This window comes from Schistocerca nitens, chromosome 4 (genome assembly GCF_023898315.1).
Source record: "Schistocerca nitens isolate TAMUIC-IGC-003100 chromosome 4, iqSchNite1.1, whole genome shotgun sequence".
Classification (NCBI taxonomy): Eukaryota; Metazoa; Arthropoda; class Insecta; order Orthoptera; family Acrididae; genus Schistocerca; species Schistocerca nitens.
In genome coordinates, this window is record NC_064617.1 from 552,464,773 (window position 1) to 552,483,881 (window position 19,109).

The 19,109-nt window shown below is 43.7% G+C and overlaps 1 protein-coding gene across 3 annotated transcripts in view; it reads left to right on the top strand.

Annotated features, from left to right (window-relative positions):
• Positions 1-19,109, top strand: part of LOC126253067 (para-nitrobenzyl esterase-like) — a 186,356-nt gene that overhangs the window by 127,994 nt on the left and 39,253 nt on the right. Inside the window, exons 2-5 of one of the 3 annotated variants that reach the window (XM_049954157.1) lie at positions 1,882-2,016; positions 7,639-7,912; positions 12,102-12,287; positions 16,359-16,558. The exons of the other annotated variants lie outside the window; for them this stretch is intronic. Coding sequence (XP_049810114.1) covers positions 1,882-2,016; positions 7,639-7,912; positions 12,102-12,287; positions 16,359-16,558 — 795 coding nt within the window. The remainder of the gene's footprint in view (positions 1-1,881; positions 2,017-7,638; positions 7,913-12,101; positions 12,288-16,358; positions 16,559-19,109) is intronic. 3 annotated transcript variants of the gene reach the window in all.

Consider the following 19,109-nt stretch of genomic DNA (forward strand, 5'->3'; position numbering starts at 1 on the left):
AGCGTAAAGGACATAAACTGGTGTACATTTACACTAATGTTGGCAAATTGGTCTCACTCAGTTTGTTTGCGAATGCCCTTATTATTAGGTGTCTGTTCATCAGAGCGAAGAATTATCTGATTTGGCCTATTTGTTAGATCGTAGACAGACAAGCTGTTAGCCTTGGGATGTGTCAGCCTCTGTACTATCTGATATTTATCCTTTTTCTCTAATCTACTAAGTTTCAAGAGACAGTTCCAGTTTATATTGTTAGTCGTACCTCCCACCGATCACATTAACTGTTTCACTGCTTAAATGCGATCATATTGAATACTTCACTGTTTAAATGCTCGCAAAATTTTTAATTTTGTGAATACAAAAACTGGAACTAGTGAAGAAAAGCTGAAACTATTATGTTAACAGCGAACTAAATAATGGGAAAGAAAATATGTTGGCAACCATTTCGTAGCCTGCGAACACTTACAGAAGATGATGACGATTATATTTGTCTCTAACGACATTGAGAGGTATCTGCTTGAAAATGATGCATAAACACCCTTAATCATAATGTTAGAACCCGATTAACCTGATATTCAAATATTCGAAGACAGTACAGTTCAGAAATTACCAGGTTTTACACCGAAATAAATTGCAGTTGTTGCCCATACTTTCGAGATTTGCTTAACACATTAACTATATAATTGTAGGTCGATAAATTTTGTGTAGTAGATACTTTACTAAGTTATTATAAGTAATTTTTCTCATCTCCGCAATTGTATGACGTTAGTTCGTAAGGAAATGGGCACCTTTAGATTATATTAGCATGAAATAGACTGTCTGTCTGTGTAATTTTTTAACAAAATGTTACGTATAAGGCTTCATCGATTAATAATTTCAGTGAACTAAAATCTAACATGTAATATGCTCGCTGGCCGGTGTGGCCGTGCGGTTCTAGGCGCTTCAGTCTGGAACCGCGTGACCGCTACGGTCGCAGGTTCGAATCCTGCCTCGGGCATGGATGTGTGTGATCTCCTTAGGTTAGTTAGGTTTAAGTAGTTCTAAGTTCTAGGGGACTTCTGACCTCAGCAGTTGAGTCCCATAGTGCTCAGAGCCATTTGAACCATTCTTTTTTGTAAAGTCCCATAGTGCGCAGACCCATTTAAACCATATGGAATATGCTCACTAGACTTCAGAGGTTAATAATAATGTTGAGAAAATGAGAACAGGAAGGAAAGATATGAGGAATGATTGTAAAAGGTCAGCAGTATTTTCCCACCAAGAGAATTATTCTCTGTTTATAGGAAGGAAAAGCTCCCACCATCAAAAAACATGTGATAATGGTATAAAGGAAATCCTCGAATTCGGATCATAATGGTTGAATTGTGTTTGCACTTTTCTTCAGAGTATAGACCCTTTGTCATAATTACAAAAATGGTTGAAATGGCTATGAGCACTATGGGACTTAACTGCTGAATTCATCAGTCCCCTAGAACTTAGAACTACTTAATCCTAACTAACCTAAGTAAAACACACACATGCCCGAGGCAGGATTCGAGCCTAGCGGTCGCGCGGTTCCAGACTGAAGCGCGTAGAACCGCTCGGTCACACTGGCTGGCTGTAATAATTACAGCGCAACGCTACAAAGACATGATTTAGACCCTATTAAACAGGATAAAACCTTAAAACTTCTTTGCATTGGCAGCTTTGGACTAACACTTTCCATATGAATTTACAAACGCGACCACCGTGGCAATTCATAGAACTAACTTTTACAGAAATAATTATGTAGGAAGAATGTTTATCAGGAGAGGCACTCTGCTATTGTCAGTGAAATTATTAGTTGCATAGCAAGTCTGATATTTTGTCATGAACTAAATAATAAGCTCTTTCTTATTTATTTAGGGAGAAGAAGTCTTGGTGACCGTGGAGCAGGGTACACTGCTCGGGCAAACAGCCACAAGCCTCTACAACACAACATACACAGCCTTCTTGGGAATCCCGTATGCCGAGCCCCCTCTTGGGATACTGCGATTTCAGGTGAGCTCTGAAATATGAATGGCAATATCGTACCACGCCAGTTATAACTCGACATCTCAGAAAAATCCGAAATATCAGTGGCATACACAACAATATAACTTGAACGGCCGAAAGTTAAATGAATAAAATGTTGAAAAATTTTGGAAAACTAATAAAAGTGATCAATGAAACAACAGTTTTTCCATTAATTATTTGTGTCGCAGTTTAAATATGGAATTTCAGTTTCTGTTCAGGTACACTCAGCAACACACTTACGTATGACTTACAGAGCACTGTAGTCTCGTTTTTAGATTACTGGAATGAAATATCTGTCTTTTAACAACCCTCTAGGAAACTTTTTAACTTTCACATTTCGTGATATCGTGGTGTCGTAGTGCTAAAGAAAACGACCATTGAATTACTGTACACCACGGTGTGAGCCAAAATAATGATAATTCATTCATTAAATTACGTTCCTTGCGATGCGAATATTTAAATTGTCTTTCAGTACAATGAAGAATAGTTAAATAATTAATACATGCCAGTTGCAGTTTGCTGAAGCTTGTTGACTGTAAGAGTGTCCTATGAATTTCGTAGAAATAGCATAGAGACTGGCCAACATACAATACTGATGCTGGAATTGCTATTACTCTCTCAAATTTTGTTAAATATCGAGCCAAATATGGTAACTATGACAGAGCTAACGTATCATAAACGAAGAATTCATTGCAAAACTTTGCACGAATCATAATGTAAAAAGGGTTTTGTTACTCGATTAGTCACTGCAGCTTTATTATCGGATTAGGATACAAAGCCTGTTGAAGTAACAGCGAACATCGAGTGAAAATAGAAGGATTACGTATTCCATTATCGGGAATGCTTGAAACAAATGTTGAAAAATGTAAGTTGTGAGCACACCCAATACCAGTAAAAATCTCTCGGTGTACATGCCGCGTCAATTCAGGATAAAACTCCGAGCTTCCGACCACTACCTCCATGGTCGTCGTCAGGGCTAAAACTGACTGTCGTGAACTATTTTTTTCCTTTATTGAATTTCAATTCCCCCCGAAGGGGGCGGGCCGGCAGCAGCTTAGTATGCCGCTCTTCAGCCGACAGATTTTGTGACAAAGATCAAGAGTACAAATAATAAAAAACAGGCGATAAAATCGGAGACTTAGAGAGTAACAAGGCGAAAAGAAATCGTGGAACTTAAAACAACAACAGAGGGATGAAGATGCTAAGAAAAATACATACGAAGCAGACAGGGAAAACAATAGACAATTAAAAAACACGGCGACAGTCTGGATTCTGTTCACGAAAGACATAAAATTCACACCGAGCGACAGCATGGTTTCTGTTCGCAACACGAGAAAGACAAACAACACTGAATAGTCACTGGAACACTGCACTAAAAAGTCGGCAAATGTGACACAACAGTCGAGAGCAGGTGGGGGGAGACGGGACAGAAGATGGGAAAACAAAAAAGGGGGGAAAGGAAAGTAAAAGCGAAGGGGGGAACCGGGAAAGGAGCTGATGGAGGATGAGGACCCAGAAGAGGGGTGGAGGGCAGACGCGACAGGGAGTGGGGGAGGCAGAGGAGGGGAATACAAAAGGACTGGGGGGGAGAAGGGAGGTAGGGAGAGGTTTAGTGGGGAGAAAACAGGACGGAAGGTGGGGGGGAAGAGGGAGCCCAGGGAAAGGACAGAGGAAAGGAGGGGGAGTGAGGATCAGAGTTGATAGGAAAGATAAATGGAGGGAGAGAGGGCATCATCCGGGAGGGTCGTGAACTAGCGAGGAACCCTCTTTTATATGCAAAGGACGGCTTCTGATTGGCTGGAATACGTCAGCGATATGGCGCGTAGTGAAGTGGTGCCCTCTACTTCCATAGAGGTAGTTGCTATCCCGCGTTGCTTGCAGCGCCATCCCTTGAATCAGGAGGTAAAGTGCGAGAAGTTTTTCTCTGCGATTTTTCTTTATCCAGTGCACTCTTCCAAGTGTTGCTAAGTGCATAGCCGTTGTCTCTATTAAAGTTATTATCGCTAAGTCTAATTTCGACTGCTTCCCGGATCACAGAGTCCCAGTAATTCGCTGCGTGGGCTATTACTCTGGTTTCTTCAAATAAAATCTTATTCTTGTTAAGCAGGCTATGTTCAGCCACCGCTGATTTATCCAAATACCTGTATTTCAGGTGGCGTTGGTGCTCGATGCAGCGGTCGGCAACGGTTCTTACAGATTGGCCCACGTAATTCTTGCCGCATTCGCAAGGAATAGTATAAATTCGCGGCACTCTTAAGCCGAGACTATCTTTGACTGGTCTCAACATTTCCTTAATTTTCCTAGGTGGTTGGAAAACTGGTTTTATTCCTTGCCTCTTCAGGACTTTGGCTATCTTGCTCGTTGTAGCACCGCAAAAAGGAAGCCGCGCTATGTGTTGGTCCTCTTCTTGTATGTGGCCGGCATCGTGTCTTACTTTCTTGGACAATACTGATTTAATTTCACCGGCGGAATAACCATTCCTCTTGAAAACAGTCGTCAAATGGTTAATCTCGGGACCAAGGTGGTCCTTGTCGGAAATAGTCCTGGCTCTGTGTACTAAAGTGTTCAGCATAGCTCTCTTCTGAGACGGATGATGGAAGCTATGGCTATGCAGATATAAGTCTGTATGGGTTGGCTTCCTGTACACAGAATGGCCCAGTCGTCCATCCGGCTTTCGCTCTACCAACACATCTAAAAAAGGTAACTTCCCTTCCTTCTCTACCTCCAATGTAAATTTTATGTTTGGATGTACACCATTCAGATGTTCGACGAACTGCTGCAGCGTGTCGCTGCCGTGTGGCCAGATTAAAAAAGTATCGTCGACGTATCTGTAGAAGCATGATGGGCGGAGGTGAGCACTGCTCAGGGCTCGTTCTTCGAAGTCCTCCATGAAAAAATTCGCTATTGCTGGTGACAGTGGCGAACCCATGGCTGTTCCATCCGTCATTTCATAATAATCTCCACTGTATAAAAAATAAGTGGTCGTCAAGGTATGCCGGAACAACTTCAAAATTTCTGAGGAGAAATGAGCAGGCACCAGTTGTAATGTGTCATCCACAGGTACTTTGGTGAACAGAGAAACAACGTCGAGGCTGACCATGATATCACTTGGGCCTATCTTCATTTGTTTTATGATATCAAGAAACATTTTTGAATTTTTAATATGATGTGGGCAGTGACCAACTATAGGCGCCAACAATTTAGTTAAGTGCTTTGCAAGCTTGTACGTAGGAGAGCCAATAGCGCTAACAATCTGTCTCAACGGGACGTTCTCCTTATGAACCTTTGGCAAACCGTACAGTCTTGGTGGCCTAGGTGCTCTCGGCCGTAAGTTCTTCACCAATTCGTCGGAGAGGCCAGAGTTTTTTAGTAGCTTCCATGTCTTCCTGCTAAGCGCCGATGTGGGATCCCGTCGGAGAATCCGGTATGTGCTGTCCTCCCGTAATAATCCAACTTTCTTGTGGTAATCTGTAGCATTGAGGATTACCGTGGCGTTCCCCTTGTCAGCAGGTAAAACAACTAGATCTTCATCCTTCTGTAACAATTTCAGTCCTTGTCTCTCCTCTCTGCTGACGTTTGACTTAGGCGGCTTGGATGTCGCTAAAATCCGGCTAGTAGCAAGCCTTACGTCATCCGCTGCTTCTTGAGGAAGATGACGAACTGCTTGTTCCACTCCACTAATGATCTCAACCACCGGTAACTTATGTGGGGCTGGGGCAACGTTCAATCCTTTACTGAGAGCCGAGATGGTAGCTTCATCAAGTTCCTTGTCAGAGAAGTTGATAACAGTGCGGTGAATGCCGTTGGACCCAGTAGTTCCTTGATCACGATTAAGCCGCTCAAATTTATCGGCCTGTTTCGCCGTAGTCCTGCTTAAATTGGCTCGTTGGTGTGCCGCCAAAGTCATATCCACCCATTCCCAGTCCAATGGTGAGAGGACTCCGGCCAGAAATAAATGGCAACTAAATAACAGGCGAGCGTTCATGTCTAGTTCATACCTGGAATGACGTATCCTCTCTTTCACAATAGCATGGCTAGTCTTTCGTAAAATTCTGTTTACTGCAGCGCTTCTGATGTGGTGTTTGACGACTGCAAACTTCGGTACTACCTCCTTGTCACGACAGCGTTGTAAAAAAGCCAGATTGCTCAGCAACTGAGACTGCTTCAGGCGCAGCTTCTCCAGGTGACGAACGCTGCGCGCTATATCCTCCCCGTAGAGGAGGAGGCATGTACACCGAGAGATTTTTACTAAAGAAATACGTCGCGAAAGACTTCGTAGCCACACCTAATATTCCTGTCTTGCAAAAAAGTAGTTAGGATACAAGGAGATGTCAGTAAGAACGAGATTGATGGGAAAATAGTAAATCATGTTTATTTCTTCAAAATTAATTGCCCTAACTATTAACAGATTTATCACAGTGTGAGACAAGGTGGTGAAAGCCTTCATGGAAAAATGTATGCGGTTGCGTATGGAACCATGATTGTGCCCAGGCGTGCACCTTTTCGTCCGAAACAAAGCGACGGCCAGGTATTCAAAAACTTGGAACTCACATGGGCCCAATCGGGCTATACGAAGGATGTGGAACGGATTTCTACGGACACTTCGGCAGCGTACTCGGCACAGCTATGACAACACGTGCGCGGGCCCACATGCGTCGCCCACGCTGCAAAGATCGCTGGGAGACCCTTACATATCCTCCATACAGTCCCACTATTTCCATGTCTTTGGAGCCTTGAAGAAAGACATTCGTGGCCGTCGATTTGTTTCGGACGAAGCGGGTGCGCACATGGATATAGTCAAGTTTCCGTAGACAACCGAGAAGATTTTTCAGTGAAGACATTGAAAGTGTTTTTCTCGCAGTAAGATAAATATATTATAAGTCGCGGCAGTTACTTTTGAAATAATAAGCTAATTACTTATTTTTCCGTGTCTCTCATTTTCGTTTGACTGTCCCTTACAAGAACTGGGTATTAGGGAAGAACCTACGGATTTCAGCCACTTTTACATTGTATCAACGTGAAGACAGAAGGTAATACAAGAATAACAGCATCTGGCCTAGAGACATACATAAAGACACTCCTCCAGATGTTACTCTGTCAACACAAGTGAAATCTTAATACGTTGGAAAAGGAAATAGTTTCTTGTTCAAGTATTTTGCTGAGTACAGGCATAGATGTAGGAGGGTATGAAATTGCGTGGACAGTGTCGCCATGCATTTGTGCCATGAAATAACGTGTTTGCAAGAATGTGTTAACAGGACAATTTTTTTCACTAGGTATAAACAGAACGAGGCTACACTATTTTAAGCATTGTGTACGGAAGGATGGAGGCTACAATTTCTGTACGGTAGTAATGATTTAGATTTGGCATGATTTCCCTGCAGTACCGCTGGGAAATGCTGGATGATTCTTACCGTGAGGTCAAACCTGCCATTGCGTTCAAGCCTTGTCGAAGTAGACCTAAAAGTACGTAAATACTTGTACATACGATTTATATTTATATTGGTCTGGGATTGTAATACCGAGGCACGACCAGTGTAAGCCATGGAAAGATAAATGAAAGTACTGCTGTGGTTAATATTACTCAGACTGGCTGTGTTGTTCCAGGCTCCACAGCGTCTAACTAGTTGGGAGGGTATTCGGAATGCCACCCAGTACGGCAGCGACTGTGTGCAGTCTAGCGGCGGCTCTGAGGACTGCCTCTACCTGAACGTGTACGTGCCGGGCGTGCCGCAAGAGGGCGCAGGGCTGCCCGTGCTCTTCTGGGTGCACGGCGGAGGATTTTCCGTAGGCAGCGGCTCTGACCAGGAGCACGGACCTGACTTTCTCGTCTCCTACGGCGTCATCTTGGTCACCATCAACTACCGACTAGGTCCACTAGGTAATACGACCATTCTCCCCACTGAACAGGTGACGTAACGAAACAAACAACTTATGACCTTTAAAATGCCAGTGGGTACAATGCAGCGCGGCATTCGTCCTTCATAAGGTAGGGAGTAAATTTCTCGGCTTGGCACAAATTGTGGCTGCTATAAACAAAATGTAATTTTTCGTTACGTTATTGTTACGCTATAATATAAAGGTCAACTTCTGTGGAATAGTTCAGCTCATACGATAAAGTAATTTCTTTGAAATATATTGGATACAATACTGCAACCTCTCCAGTGATTTACGGTTGATTATCAACTAAATTTGAGCCACGCTTAGTGAAGGACTGATTGCAATCTGCTCCTTCATTTTCAGATTTTCCAAAACATCTAAATGAGAGCAGGGAAACCACAGCTTAAAGCGGAACCATAGATGAAGAAAGAAGAAGGCAACATTAGTGTTTAAAGTCCCGTCGATGACGAGGATAGCAGGGACTAATCATAAGTTCAAGGTGGCGAAAGTACCACCTTGGCATTTGATTTACGCGACTAAAGTAAACGGTGGAAAACTGAAATCAGCACAGCCAGATGAAGATTTGAACCACCGTCCTCTGGAATGCGAGTCCAAAGACTCGCCATTGCCCCAGTTCGCTCGGTGCAATCAATCGTAGACGTATATATTCTGAAATTAGGCTATGTAGTGTTGGACATAGGTGATTAGAACGTGTGAAGTACTTGTCGTCAGGGACAGATAAGAACAACAATATGATATATTTAAAATTAAAATTATCTATGACGTAAGATTAGCGAAAGGGATGGTTGCAGGATCTGCTGGAAGCTGACAAAAGGTAGATGCTAATAAAATGAATATTTGTTACTGTGTGTGATACACGCATGAACCAGTTCAAAATATGGTTCAAATGGCTCTGAGCACTATGGGACTTAACATCTATGGTCATCAGTCTCCTAGAACTTAGAACTACTTAAACCTAACTAACCTAAGGACATCACACAACACCCAGTCATCACGAGGCAGAGAAAATCCCTGACCCCGCCGGGAATCGAACCCGGGAACCCGTGCGTGGGAAGCGAGAACGCTACCGCACGACCACGAGCTGCGGACGAACCAGTTCAAAATAGAAACGAAACGTCAATCGAAGGTGTACGGCAAGTCAGTTTAGCTGTACCGAAGATGATATAATCGATATCATCTGGCAGTAAAGTTATGTTCAATGTTCCTAGAGGTGCAAAATATGATGATGGGAAAGCATTTCTTTGAGCGTACGACATCCGCCTGCTTGCCTTCGGTAGAAAAGTAATTGTGGGATTGCTGTTGTTAAGAGTGATACGATTCAAACAGTATTGAAATGGAGTCCGATGCTTCTTTACAGAGCGTAGGGGATCGATGCGGGAGAGCCGCACCGCCTTACTAGGCAAGGTCCTAATGTTGGTGGTTTGCCGTAGCCTTCCTCCGACCGTAATGGGGATGAATGATGATGATGAAGACGACACAACAACACCCAGTCATCTCGAGGCAGGAAAAATCCGTGACCCCGCCGGGAATCGAACCCGGGACCCCGTGCTCGGGAAGCGAGAACGCTACCGCGAGACCACGAGGGGCGAACGCTACCGCGAGACCACGAGGGGCGGACGAATCAGTTCAAAATAGAAACGAAACGTCAATCGAAGGTGTACGGCAAGTCAGTTTAGCTGTACCGAAGATGATATAATCGATATCATCTGGCAGTAAAGTTATGTTCAACGTTCCTAGAGGTACAAAATATGATGATGGGGAAGCATTTCTTTGAGCGTACGACATCCGCCTGCTTGCCTTCGGTAGAAAAGTAATTGTGAGATTGCCGGCCGAAGTGGCCGCGCGGTTCTGGCGCTGCAGTCTGGAACCGCGAGACCGCTACGGTCGCAGGTTCGAATCCTGCCTCGGGCATGGATGTGTGTGATATCCTTAGGTTAGTTAGGTTTAACTAGTTCTAAGTTCTAGGGGACTAATGACCTCAGCAGTTGAGTCCCATAGAGCTCAGAACCATTTTTTAATTGTGAGATTGCTGTTGTTAAGAGTGATACGATTCAAACAGCATTACAGCTCCATAAAATCCATGTCAATTTACACAGACACACAGACACACACATACACACACACACACACACACACACACACACACACACACACACAAAGAAGTTCAATGGTAAAATCCAAAATACTGGAATGAATTACTGTGGATAATTGATCACTGGACTAAAAAAGGATGATATAGTCACGTGGAAATACATTAAAATCTACTGCATAAAACTTTCAAATGGAGACTACACAAAATCTTAAATGCCTTACCCCACTTCGTCTCGACGTCTTTACTCTCGTCCAAATATGAAACGAATTCGGTTAAAATGTGGCGTTCAGTGATTTTCACGGCACAAGAATCACAAACTGAGTGCGCGTCTCACCGGCGTATAATTTCACTTTTCAGTGGACAGTGTCCTATCCAGAGGAGGACCGAGGTGATCGATAAGAGGTATGCTGCAGCTAGGTGGCCGAATTCCGAGACTGCAGTTTATTTTTTCCTCACTGCCAGCTACTCATCCTTCCACCTTTGCATTGTTCTCTGACTAAGCAATCAGGCGACAACGCCCAGGGGAATGGCGCATTGTGTCATGCTGTGGTTCTACAAACCTCCATGGCTATTTCGTTAGCTTCTTTGGCACCCCAAATTCGTGGGCTTTGAAGACCAGCAGAATAAGCACTTCTCAAGAAGAAGAAGAAGAAAGAGGAGGACGAGGAGGACGAGGAGGAGAATATGAGGAAGTACTGTGCCCTTCATATTTTGCGTAATTTTCTCCCCTGCATACGATGTGCGATCAAAAAGTTACAGGAATTTTTGTTTTCCTAAAATAAGTTTTATTTATTTATCAACAACCCTTTTGACAATAACCACTGCAGATATAACAACTTGTGCCAGTTTTTTTTCTAATTTTGCTAGCTCTTTAGGGAGCCCATTTGGAACTCACTTTTCGTTATGGTGTTCAGCGCCTTCCTCGGTTCTGTTTTTATCTCATAAAAGGTGGAAAAACGACGTCTTTTCATGGTTTTCTTCAGCCTCGGGAATAACACGAAGTTGTACTGGGGATGTCAGCCAATACAGTGGCTGAGGCAAGAACAGGGTTTTCATGTTTACCAAAAAAAATCACGAACTAGCATTGAGGTGTGAGGGGAAGCATTACTTTGATGCGATTTCCATTAGTGGTTTTGCCACAATTCTGATCGGTTTCTTCGGATTGCCTCACGCAAATGGCGCATAATTTCTACGAAATGTTTGTTATTGACCGCAAAATTATAATCGAAGAACTCATGATGCCCTATCTCATTGTAATCGAAGAAAACAGCGAGAATAATCTTCACATGCGACCGAACTCACAAATTTCTTTCGGTCTTGACTCCGCAGGTAGTTTCCGTTGCTACGACTGGCCCTTGTTGTCTATGCCATACCCATATACACACGTTTCGTAAATTAAATATTCATAACAGCTGAAAATTCAAATATACATCAAGAGCACTTGTACTAACAACATAAAAAAATTGAAAATCGGGTATATTTAAAAAATTCACATTACGTTTTGGACAAACCTCGTACGTTAGGTACAATGCTTATTAGGCGCCAACGGATTCGAAGTAGGTGAAAAATTTTTTTGTTTCGAAAGCACCTCACTTGCCGTAATGTATTCCTTTGGAAGAACAATCCTGAAGCTATGATCTGGATATGTGGCTGAACACCCAAGGGGGCCCCCTTGCTTCGAACCTCCAGTGTTGTCTATATTAAACTTGTGACGGTTTTGAAAAATGTTGTAAAATATCGACGTAAAAATTAATTCTAAGGCGCATTCTCCCTAAAAACTGACCGTATCTAAAATGTGAGAGTCTTTCAAGGAGCAATGTGTTCAAAAGTTTCCAAACGATCTGAATTTGCGTTAACTGGTCCTATGTTTAAAGTATCCGAACGACCTAAATTTTGAAAAAAGTTCAAAAGGATCCAGTGATTTGAATTTTGGGTAAACTGACGCCATGTTCGAGAGCTAATACCAAATCTTCACGAACATATAAGTTAGAGCCCTAAATTTTGGATGAAATAGAGAAATATTCACCAGCTATCCAACAAGAGCGTCAAAACCACGTGTATCTTGTCTGTCGTGCAGGTTTTCTGAGCACTGAGGACTCCGTGGTGCCTGGCAATGCTGGGCTCAAGGACCAGCGGCAGGCCCTGCTGTGGGTGCAGCAGAACATCGCCAGGTTCGGCGGGGACCCGCAGTTGGTAACACTGCAGGGGCAGAGCGCTGGCGGCGTCGCCGTGTCCTACCACCTCGTGGCGAACGCGTCGGCAGGTGAGGGAAAGCGACTGTAGCTCGCAGACAGCCTGGACTCGTCCACAGATTCAGTAACAGATATATGTACTTGTTTACAATATATTTATTATGTTACTTGCAAATCATTGTTTTCAGTTGAAGTGTTTTCGGTCTGTAGGCGCCCCGATGGTCCCGATAGCCTACAGTGTACTGGAGGCCGAGCGGAGACCTCTCCAGTTGTCAGGATGCTAGGAAATGACTGTGGACGCGTCAGAAACGCCAAAGAAACATTATTAATTCATGAAACCTTTATTCCTGCCGAGTACAATGTGGCCCACATAACACAGGCTGGCTCTCGGCATAGGCAACGAAACTTTGACAATATTCCATGTTTCCAACTCTTTACTATTCGGCGACACTACAGATCTGTGAACTTTTGAATTGTAAAAGTTAATTCAACAAGGAACTCATCCATCCGTCGTGTAGTGTGTGAATCTACATATTTGGAATCAAACAAAATAATCAATTCGTTTCTCTCACTCTCCACGGTAACCGCCTACTCTATGCGCTGGTGCGATTGGACTAAGGAATGTGGAATTTAAACAGCGCACCGCTGATTGTGTTTATGATATGGAAAGGTTACATATAGACACGTAAAAAATGTTTAGCATCACCAGGTTCCCAGAACTCCTGAAGATAGTCATTGACTGTGGATATTGTATCACAGACACATTCCCTTTGACTGTTCAGAGATGTCACTAGACCCATCCAAAGATGTAAACAACCATGCATTAGAAACGTCTATTAGACGGAGAGGGCCTGACAGCCGATCAGTTCCAGTCATTCCACCAGGACGGGGTTACACGGCTCATGTTGTCTGTAGTTAACTATGCCTAGACTGTCAATACCGCGGTTCGATCGCGTCCGCATTGCTACTTTGTGCCAGGAAGCGCTCCCAACAAAAAAAGTGTCCAGGCGTCTCGGAGTGAACCAAAGCGATGTTATTCGGACATGGAGGAGATACAGAGAAACAGGAACTGTCGATGACATACTTCACACAGGCCGCCCAAGGGCTATTACTGCAGTGGACGGCCGATACCTCCGGATTATGGCTCGGAGGAACCCTGAGAGCAACGCCACCATGTTGAATAATATCTTTAGTGCAGCCACAGGACTGTGTGCAATAGGCTGCATGCTCCGCAAATTCGCTCCCGACGTCCATGGCGACGTCCATCTTTGCAAGCACGACACCATGCAGCGCGGTACAGACGTGCGCAACAACATGCTGAATGGACCTCTCAGGATTGGCATCACGTTCTCTTAACCGATGAGTGTCGCATATGCCTTCAACCAGACAATCGTCGGAGACGTTTTTGGAGGCAACCTGGTCGGGCTGAACGCCTTAGACACACCATCCAGCGAATGCAGCAAGGTGGAGGTTCGCTGCTCTTTTGGGGGTGGCATTATGTGGTGCCAACGTACGCTGCTGGTGGTCATGCAAGGCGGCGCTGTACGATACGTGAATGCCATCCTCCGACTGATAATGCAACCATATCGGTAGCATATTGGCGGAGCATTCATCTTCATGGACGACAATTCGCAGCCACATCATCCACATCTCGTGAATGACTTCCTTCAGGATAACGACATCGCTCGACTAGAGTGGCCAGTTGTTTTCCAGACATGAACCCTATCGAACATGCCTTGGATGGACGACGTGACCCATTAGCCACTCTGAGGGATCTACGCCGAATCCCCGTTGCAGAGTGGGACAATCTGCACCAACAGTGCCTTGATGAACTTGGGGATAATATGCCACGACGAATACAGGCACGCATCACCGCAAGAGGGCGTGCTACTGGGTATTAGAGGTACCAGCGCGTGCAGCAGTCTAGACCACCACACCTGAAGGTCTCGCTGTATGGTGGTATAACATGCAATATGTGGTTTTCATGAGCAATAAAAAGGGCAGATATGATCTTTATGTTGATCTCTATTCCAATTTTCTGCACAGGTTACGGAACTCTCGGAAACCAGGTGATGCAAAACTTTTGTTGATGCGTTTATATTTGGGAAACTGTAGTCAGTTTATCTTGGGAAAAAAAGAAAAGAAAACGCTCAAGGGCTCTTCTTTACATAGATGTTGAAAATAGTCAAGTAACATGATCTCCTGTTGCACTGTCCATACTTAAAATGCGCACAACTTTGTTTTTAAATCTTGTTCAATATGGCGCTATCTTGTTTTATGTGTATAGACTTTGTTAACTTTTATGTTCTTCATGAAAACAACAAATGAACCAGCATTACATGTGATATTTTTAGATTAAATTTTACGTTCTATGAATGCATACTAGTTGCACAATAAGTCTAAAAGTTGCTCTTTGGTAAATTCCAATAGAATCCATATCAAAATTTGGTCTCTAAAATGAGAAGCTACCACCGAACATTGTTAACATTCCTAAATCTGTAAATATGCACTGCCTACTCTTGTTCTTCTCTGTACTAAGCGGCTGCGTTTCGATGCTTTCATTTTGTTAGTTCATTTTATTTGCACAATTAATAAGTCCATGTTTTGTTTCATACGTCTACTAATATGTTTCTGTTCTTGTTTTTCATTTTTAAATGTGATGAAAATTTGTAAATCAGAAAACAGATTTTATAATCTATTTCGATACATAGGTCACCAAAGCCCTTCACAGGTCCAAACAGCCTTACGTCCTCTTTTATGCCTAACGAGGACTTGGATCATCTTGGGTCACCAGTTCTGTAGCTGCTACATTTGATTGCTTAGTAATTGTTATTTATGTTTTAATGAGATTCAGTAGCTAAGAAGACGTCACTAAAAGATTTCTAACCTTTGTTCATTGAAACTGAAAAACATATTTGAAGAAAGTTTTAATAACCAAGATTCCATTCAATGACTGGTTTCAACAATTAAGACTGTCATCTTCCGATCCTCAACAAACTTGGTCTGCTACGTCTTGTTCCTCTATGACTGTATCACACACACACACACACACAATGTCGACATTAGTGTGGATAGATAGTATGTAGCACGTTCCATACAGGTTTGTTAAAATAAAATCAGGTTTATCACAAATAAAAAAATGCCGTTAAAAAGCACGTATTGTTCTTGTTTGCGATAAACTTATATTAAACTGTCAACTACAATATCGACATGGCATTTGTCATACAGGTATAATGGAGCAATGCATATTACAACAGGTTTTTTGAAGATCAGAAAATGACAGTCTTAACTGTAGAGACTCGTCGTCAGGAATACACAATAATGAATGCGATACTGGCCAGTAAAACGTTTCTTAAAGTAAATGTAGATATCTCATACCATTCTCTGATTAAGATAAATTCCGTAGAAAAATATTAGAGATGTTTATGTTACAGTTACTTGGAGATTCACTTCCATATTTCACAATGACGAAAGAGACAGCATTCGTGCATATTTAGAGGTACATATATTTTCATTTTCCATTAGGTACTGGTTATTTCCTGTACATTTGATGGTTCCTCATTACTTTAAGTGCGTTCCAACGAAAATCATTGTGAATGATACCCGACTGCACATCTAAAGTCGGACAGTCTTCTGTAATATCACATGCAAACTGAGAAGAAAGTGAAAAATTCCGTTCACATTCGCTCCATTTCCTTTAGATCAGTAACTAAACTGGCCAGTTCCTGATGACGATTTCTTATCCAGCAGAAACATTAAGAAGACGAAGTGAACCTGAATAAAACAGCAAGAGAAATTTATTAAACCAACGTGCCGTTTGGTGCAAAGTTTGCTGTCTTCTGTGTCCAGTGAGCTGGCATACTGATCGGTATTGTTTTGTATCTAGGAGAGCTGAGTTACGTTTTCAATTGTCTCACTTAACAGTTTTAGATGACTGGCAGAATATTAATATCAGCAGAAATGGTACCATAGCCTTCTGAGTTCTCACTATAGCGAGACCTCAACGACAGGATGTCGATTCCACATATAATTACCGCTTCTGGGTATCGCAAGATATCTGTGCGTCTACCCTACGCCGTAAGAGCAGGCAGTGCACGAGGAGAAATGTGCCCTCGAGTGTGATATTTTCTCTCCCGCTGTAGGCCTCTTCTCGAGGGTCATCGACGAGAGCGGCACTCTGGTGGCCTCGATCTCTGGGACGAGGGACGCCCGCTACCACGCCTTCAGGCTGGGCGCCGCGCTGGGGCTGGAGACGGAGGACTCCCAGGAGCTCGTGGATTACCTGCGCTCTGTCAACGCCTCAGACTTACTGGTGGACGACGCACTTCTCACAACGGACGAGGTACGTGTTTGCCACAATCTGTTATACGCACGCTGAAGACCTATTCCCATTTCAAGCCAAGTACTAGGTGCAAATAATGAAATAAAAAGAACCTTGATTCCTGGACAGTTATGTGTGTGATTTCTCATTTCTTCTAAGTTTACTAGTTCATGATTTTATTCGTAGCTGAAATGAAAGAAGAAAGATTAGGGTTTAACGTCCCGTCTACATAGAAGTCACTAGAGGCGGAGCACAAGCTCAAATTATTTCAAAGGAACCATTTATCTGGAGTGGTTTAGGGAACTGACGGAAATTCACCCGAGTGCGACTCCAGCCTGCTAATCACTGTGCCACCTCGCTCGGTTTACTGGTGGCTGCTATTTAACCGACAGTTGAGGTATTATTTCAGAATAAAATTCAGTCACTCAATTGGGGAATCTATTTCGCTTTACCGGGTTCAACAGATTAATTAATCTGTCATCTTCAGCAGATTAATATTGGTTTAATGTATGTCAAGTGGTTTTCACAGAATTATAATCTCATGACATGCCGTAAAGTTTACATCATTTGTCATAATTATAAAAACTGACTGATCACTTTTATGTACATAGAGAAAATGTGCTAGCAGCAATGTGTCTCCAATTATCACATATAATATGTACATTTCTGACGTGCCATGGCATTATTCAGTGAAGAAGATACTGCCGCCTACTAAACCAATATTAAGCTTTTGGAGATCAATCTAATCCTCTGAAACGGGCAAAGCTAAATAAATTTCCTCATTACCCAGCTAATGGCTGAATATTATTCTGAAATTTATTCCTTCACTTTCTTGCTTGCATTTTACTTCTTCGTGTTTTCTTTTCGACCTTATTTTGCAGATGTTTCTGCTTGACCCAAAACCACTTCAGCTTCTAACTTTGGTTCTTCTTATGTTCATCTGCCCGTGTTCTCTTACATGTAACACTTGATTTAGCTTCAAAGTTATGCTTGTCGAATAAAGTTTTGAATGCAGCTCTGTCCTGCAGAATCTTGCTTGTAATTCCAATTTCTGGAAGATCTTGCTTAAATTCTAATTCTAATTTCACTGACAGAACAAGGAAGAAAATCCTTATTGAAAATGTAAACCTGTTTTCCTCATACCAACGTAAATCTGTTTTTATCATACCGACAAGAAAGAGAAAAGCAACATTTTTAGATGATGCACGTGCACTCATTAACAACTGAATTTGGGACACTTACCGAGTGTACACCACTCCCTTCAATCCTGATAACGACGGCGAAGTATCAAGGAGCAGATCTCACGACACACGGAAAGCGTTCAAGAGACATCGTGATCAATCCCTTCGTGAGACTGTGGTGATTGTTTGGATGTGTATCCTAATCGTATACGTCTCAATCGGTGGTATCATACATTAGATCAATAATACAGGAGAGTATCCAAATAAAGACGGTCATTTAGTTTTTAGCTTAAAAATACTGTAAAATGTCAAGTTATCGTTTAAAGCACGTAATGAATACTACACTCCTGGAAATGGAAAAGAGAACACATTGACACCGGTGTGTCAGACCCACCATACTTGCTCCGGACACTGCGAGAGGGCTGTACAAGCAATGATCACACGCACGGCACAGCGGACACACCAGGACCCGCGGTGTTGGCCGTCGAATGGCGCTAGCTGCGCAGCATTTGTGCACCGCCGCCGTCAGTGTCAGCCAGTTTGCCGTGGCATACGGAGCTCCATCGCAGTCTTTAACACTGGTAGCATGCCGCGACAGCGTGGACGTGAACCGTATGTGCAGTTGACGGACTTTGAGCGAGGGCGTACAGTGGGCATGCGGGAGGCCGGGTGGACGTACCGCCGAATTGCTCAACACGTGGGGCGTGAGGTCTCCACAGTACATCGATGTTGTCGCCAGTGGTCGGCGGAAGGTGCACGTGCCCGTCGACCTGGGACCGGACCGCAGCGACGCACGGATGCACGCCAAGACCGTAGGATCGTACGCAGTGCCGTAGGGGACCGCACCGCCACTTCCCAGCAAATTAGGGACACTGTTGCTCCTGGGGTATCGGCGAGGACCATTCGCAACCGTCTCCATGAAGCTGGGCTACGGTCCCGCACACCGTTAGGCCGTCTTCCGCTCACGCCCCAACATCGTGCAGCCCGCCTCCAGTGGTGTCGCGACAGGCGTGAATGGAGGGACGAATGGAGACTTGTCGTCTTCAGCGATGAGAGTCGCTTCTGCCTTGGTGCCAATGATGGTCGTATGCGTGTTTGGCGCCGTGCAGGTGAGCGCCACAATCAGGACTGCATACGACCGAGGCACACAGAGCCAACACCCGGCATCATGGTGTGGGGAGCGATCTCCTACACTGGCCGTACACCACTGGTGATCGTCGAGGGGACACTGAATAGTGCACGGTACATCCAAACCGTCATCGAACCCATCGTTCTACCATTCCTAGACCGGCAAGGGAACTTGCTGTTCCAACAGGACAATGCACGTCCGCATGTATCCCGTGCCACCCAACGTGCTCTAGAAGGTGTAAGTCAACTACCCTGGCCAGCAA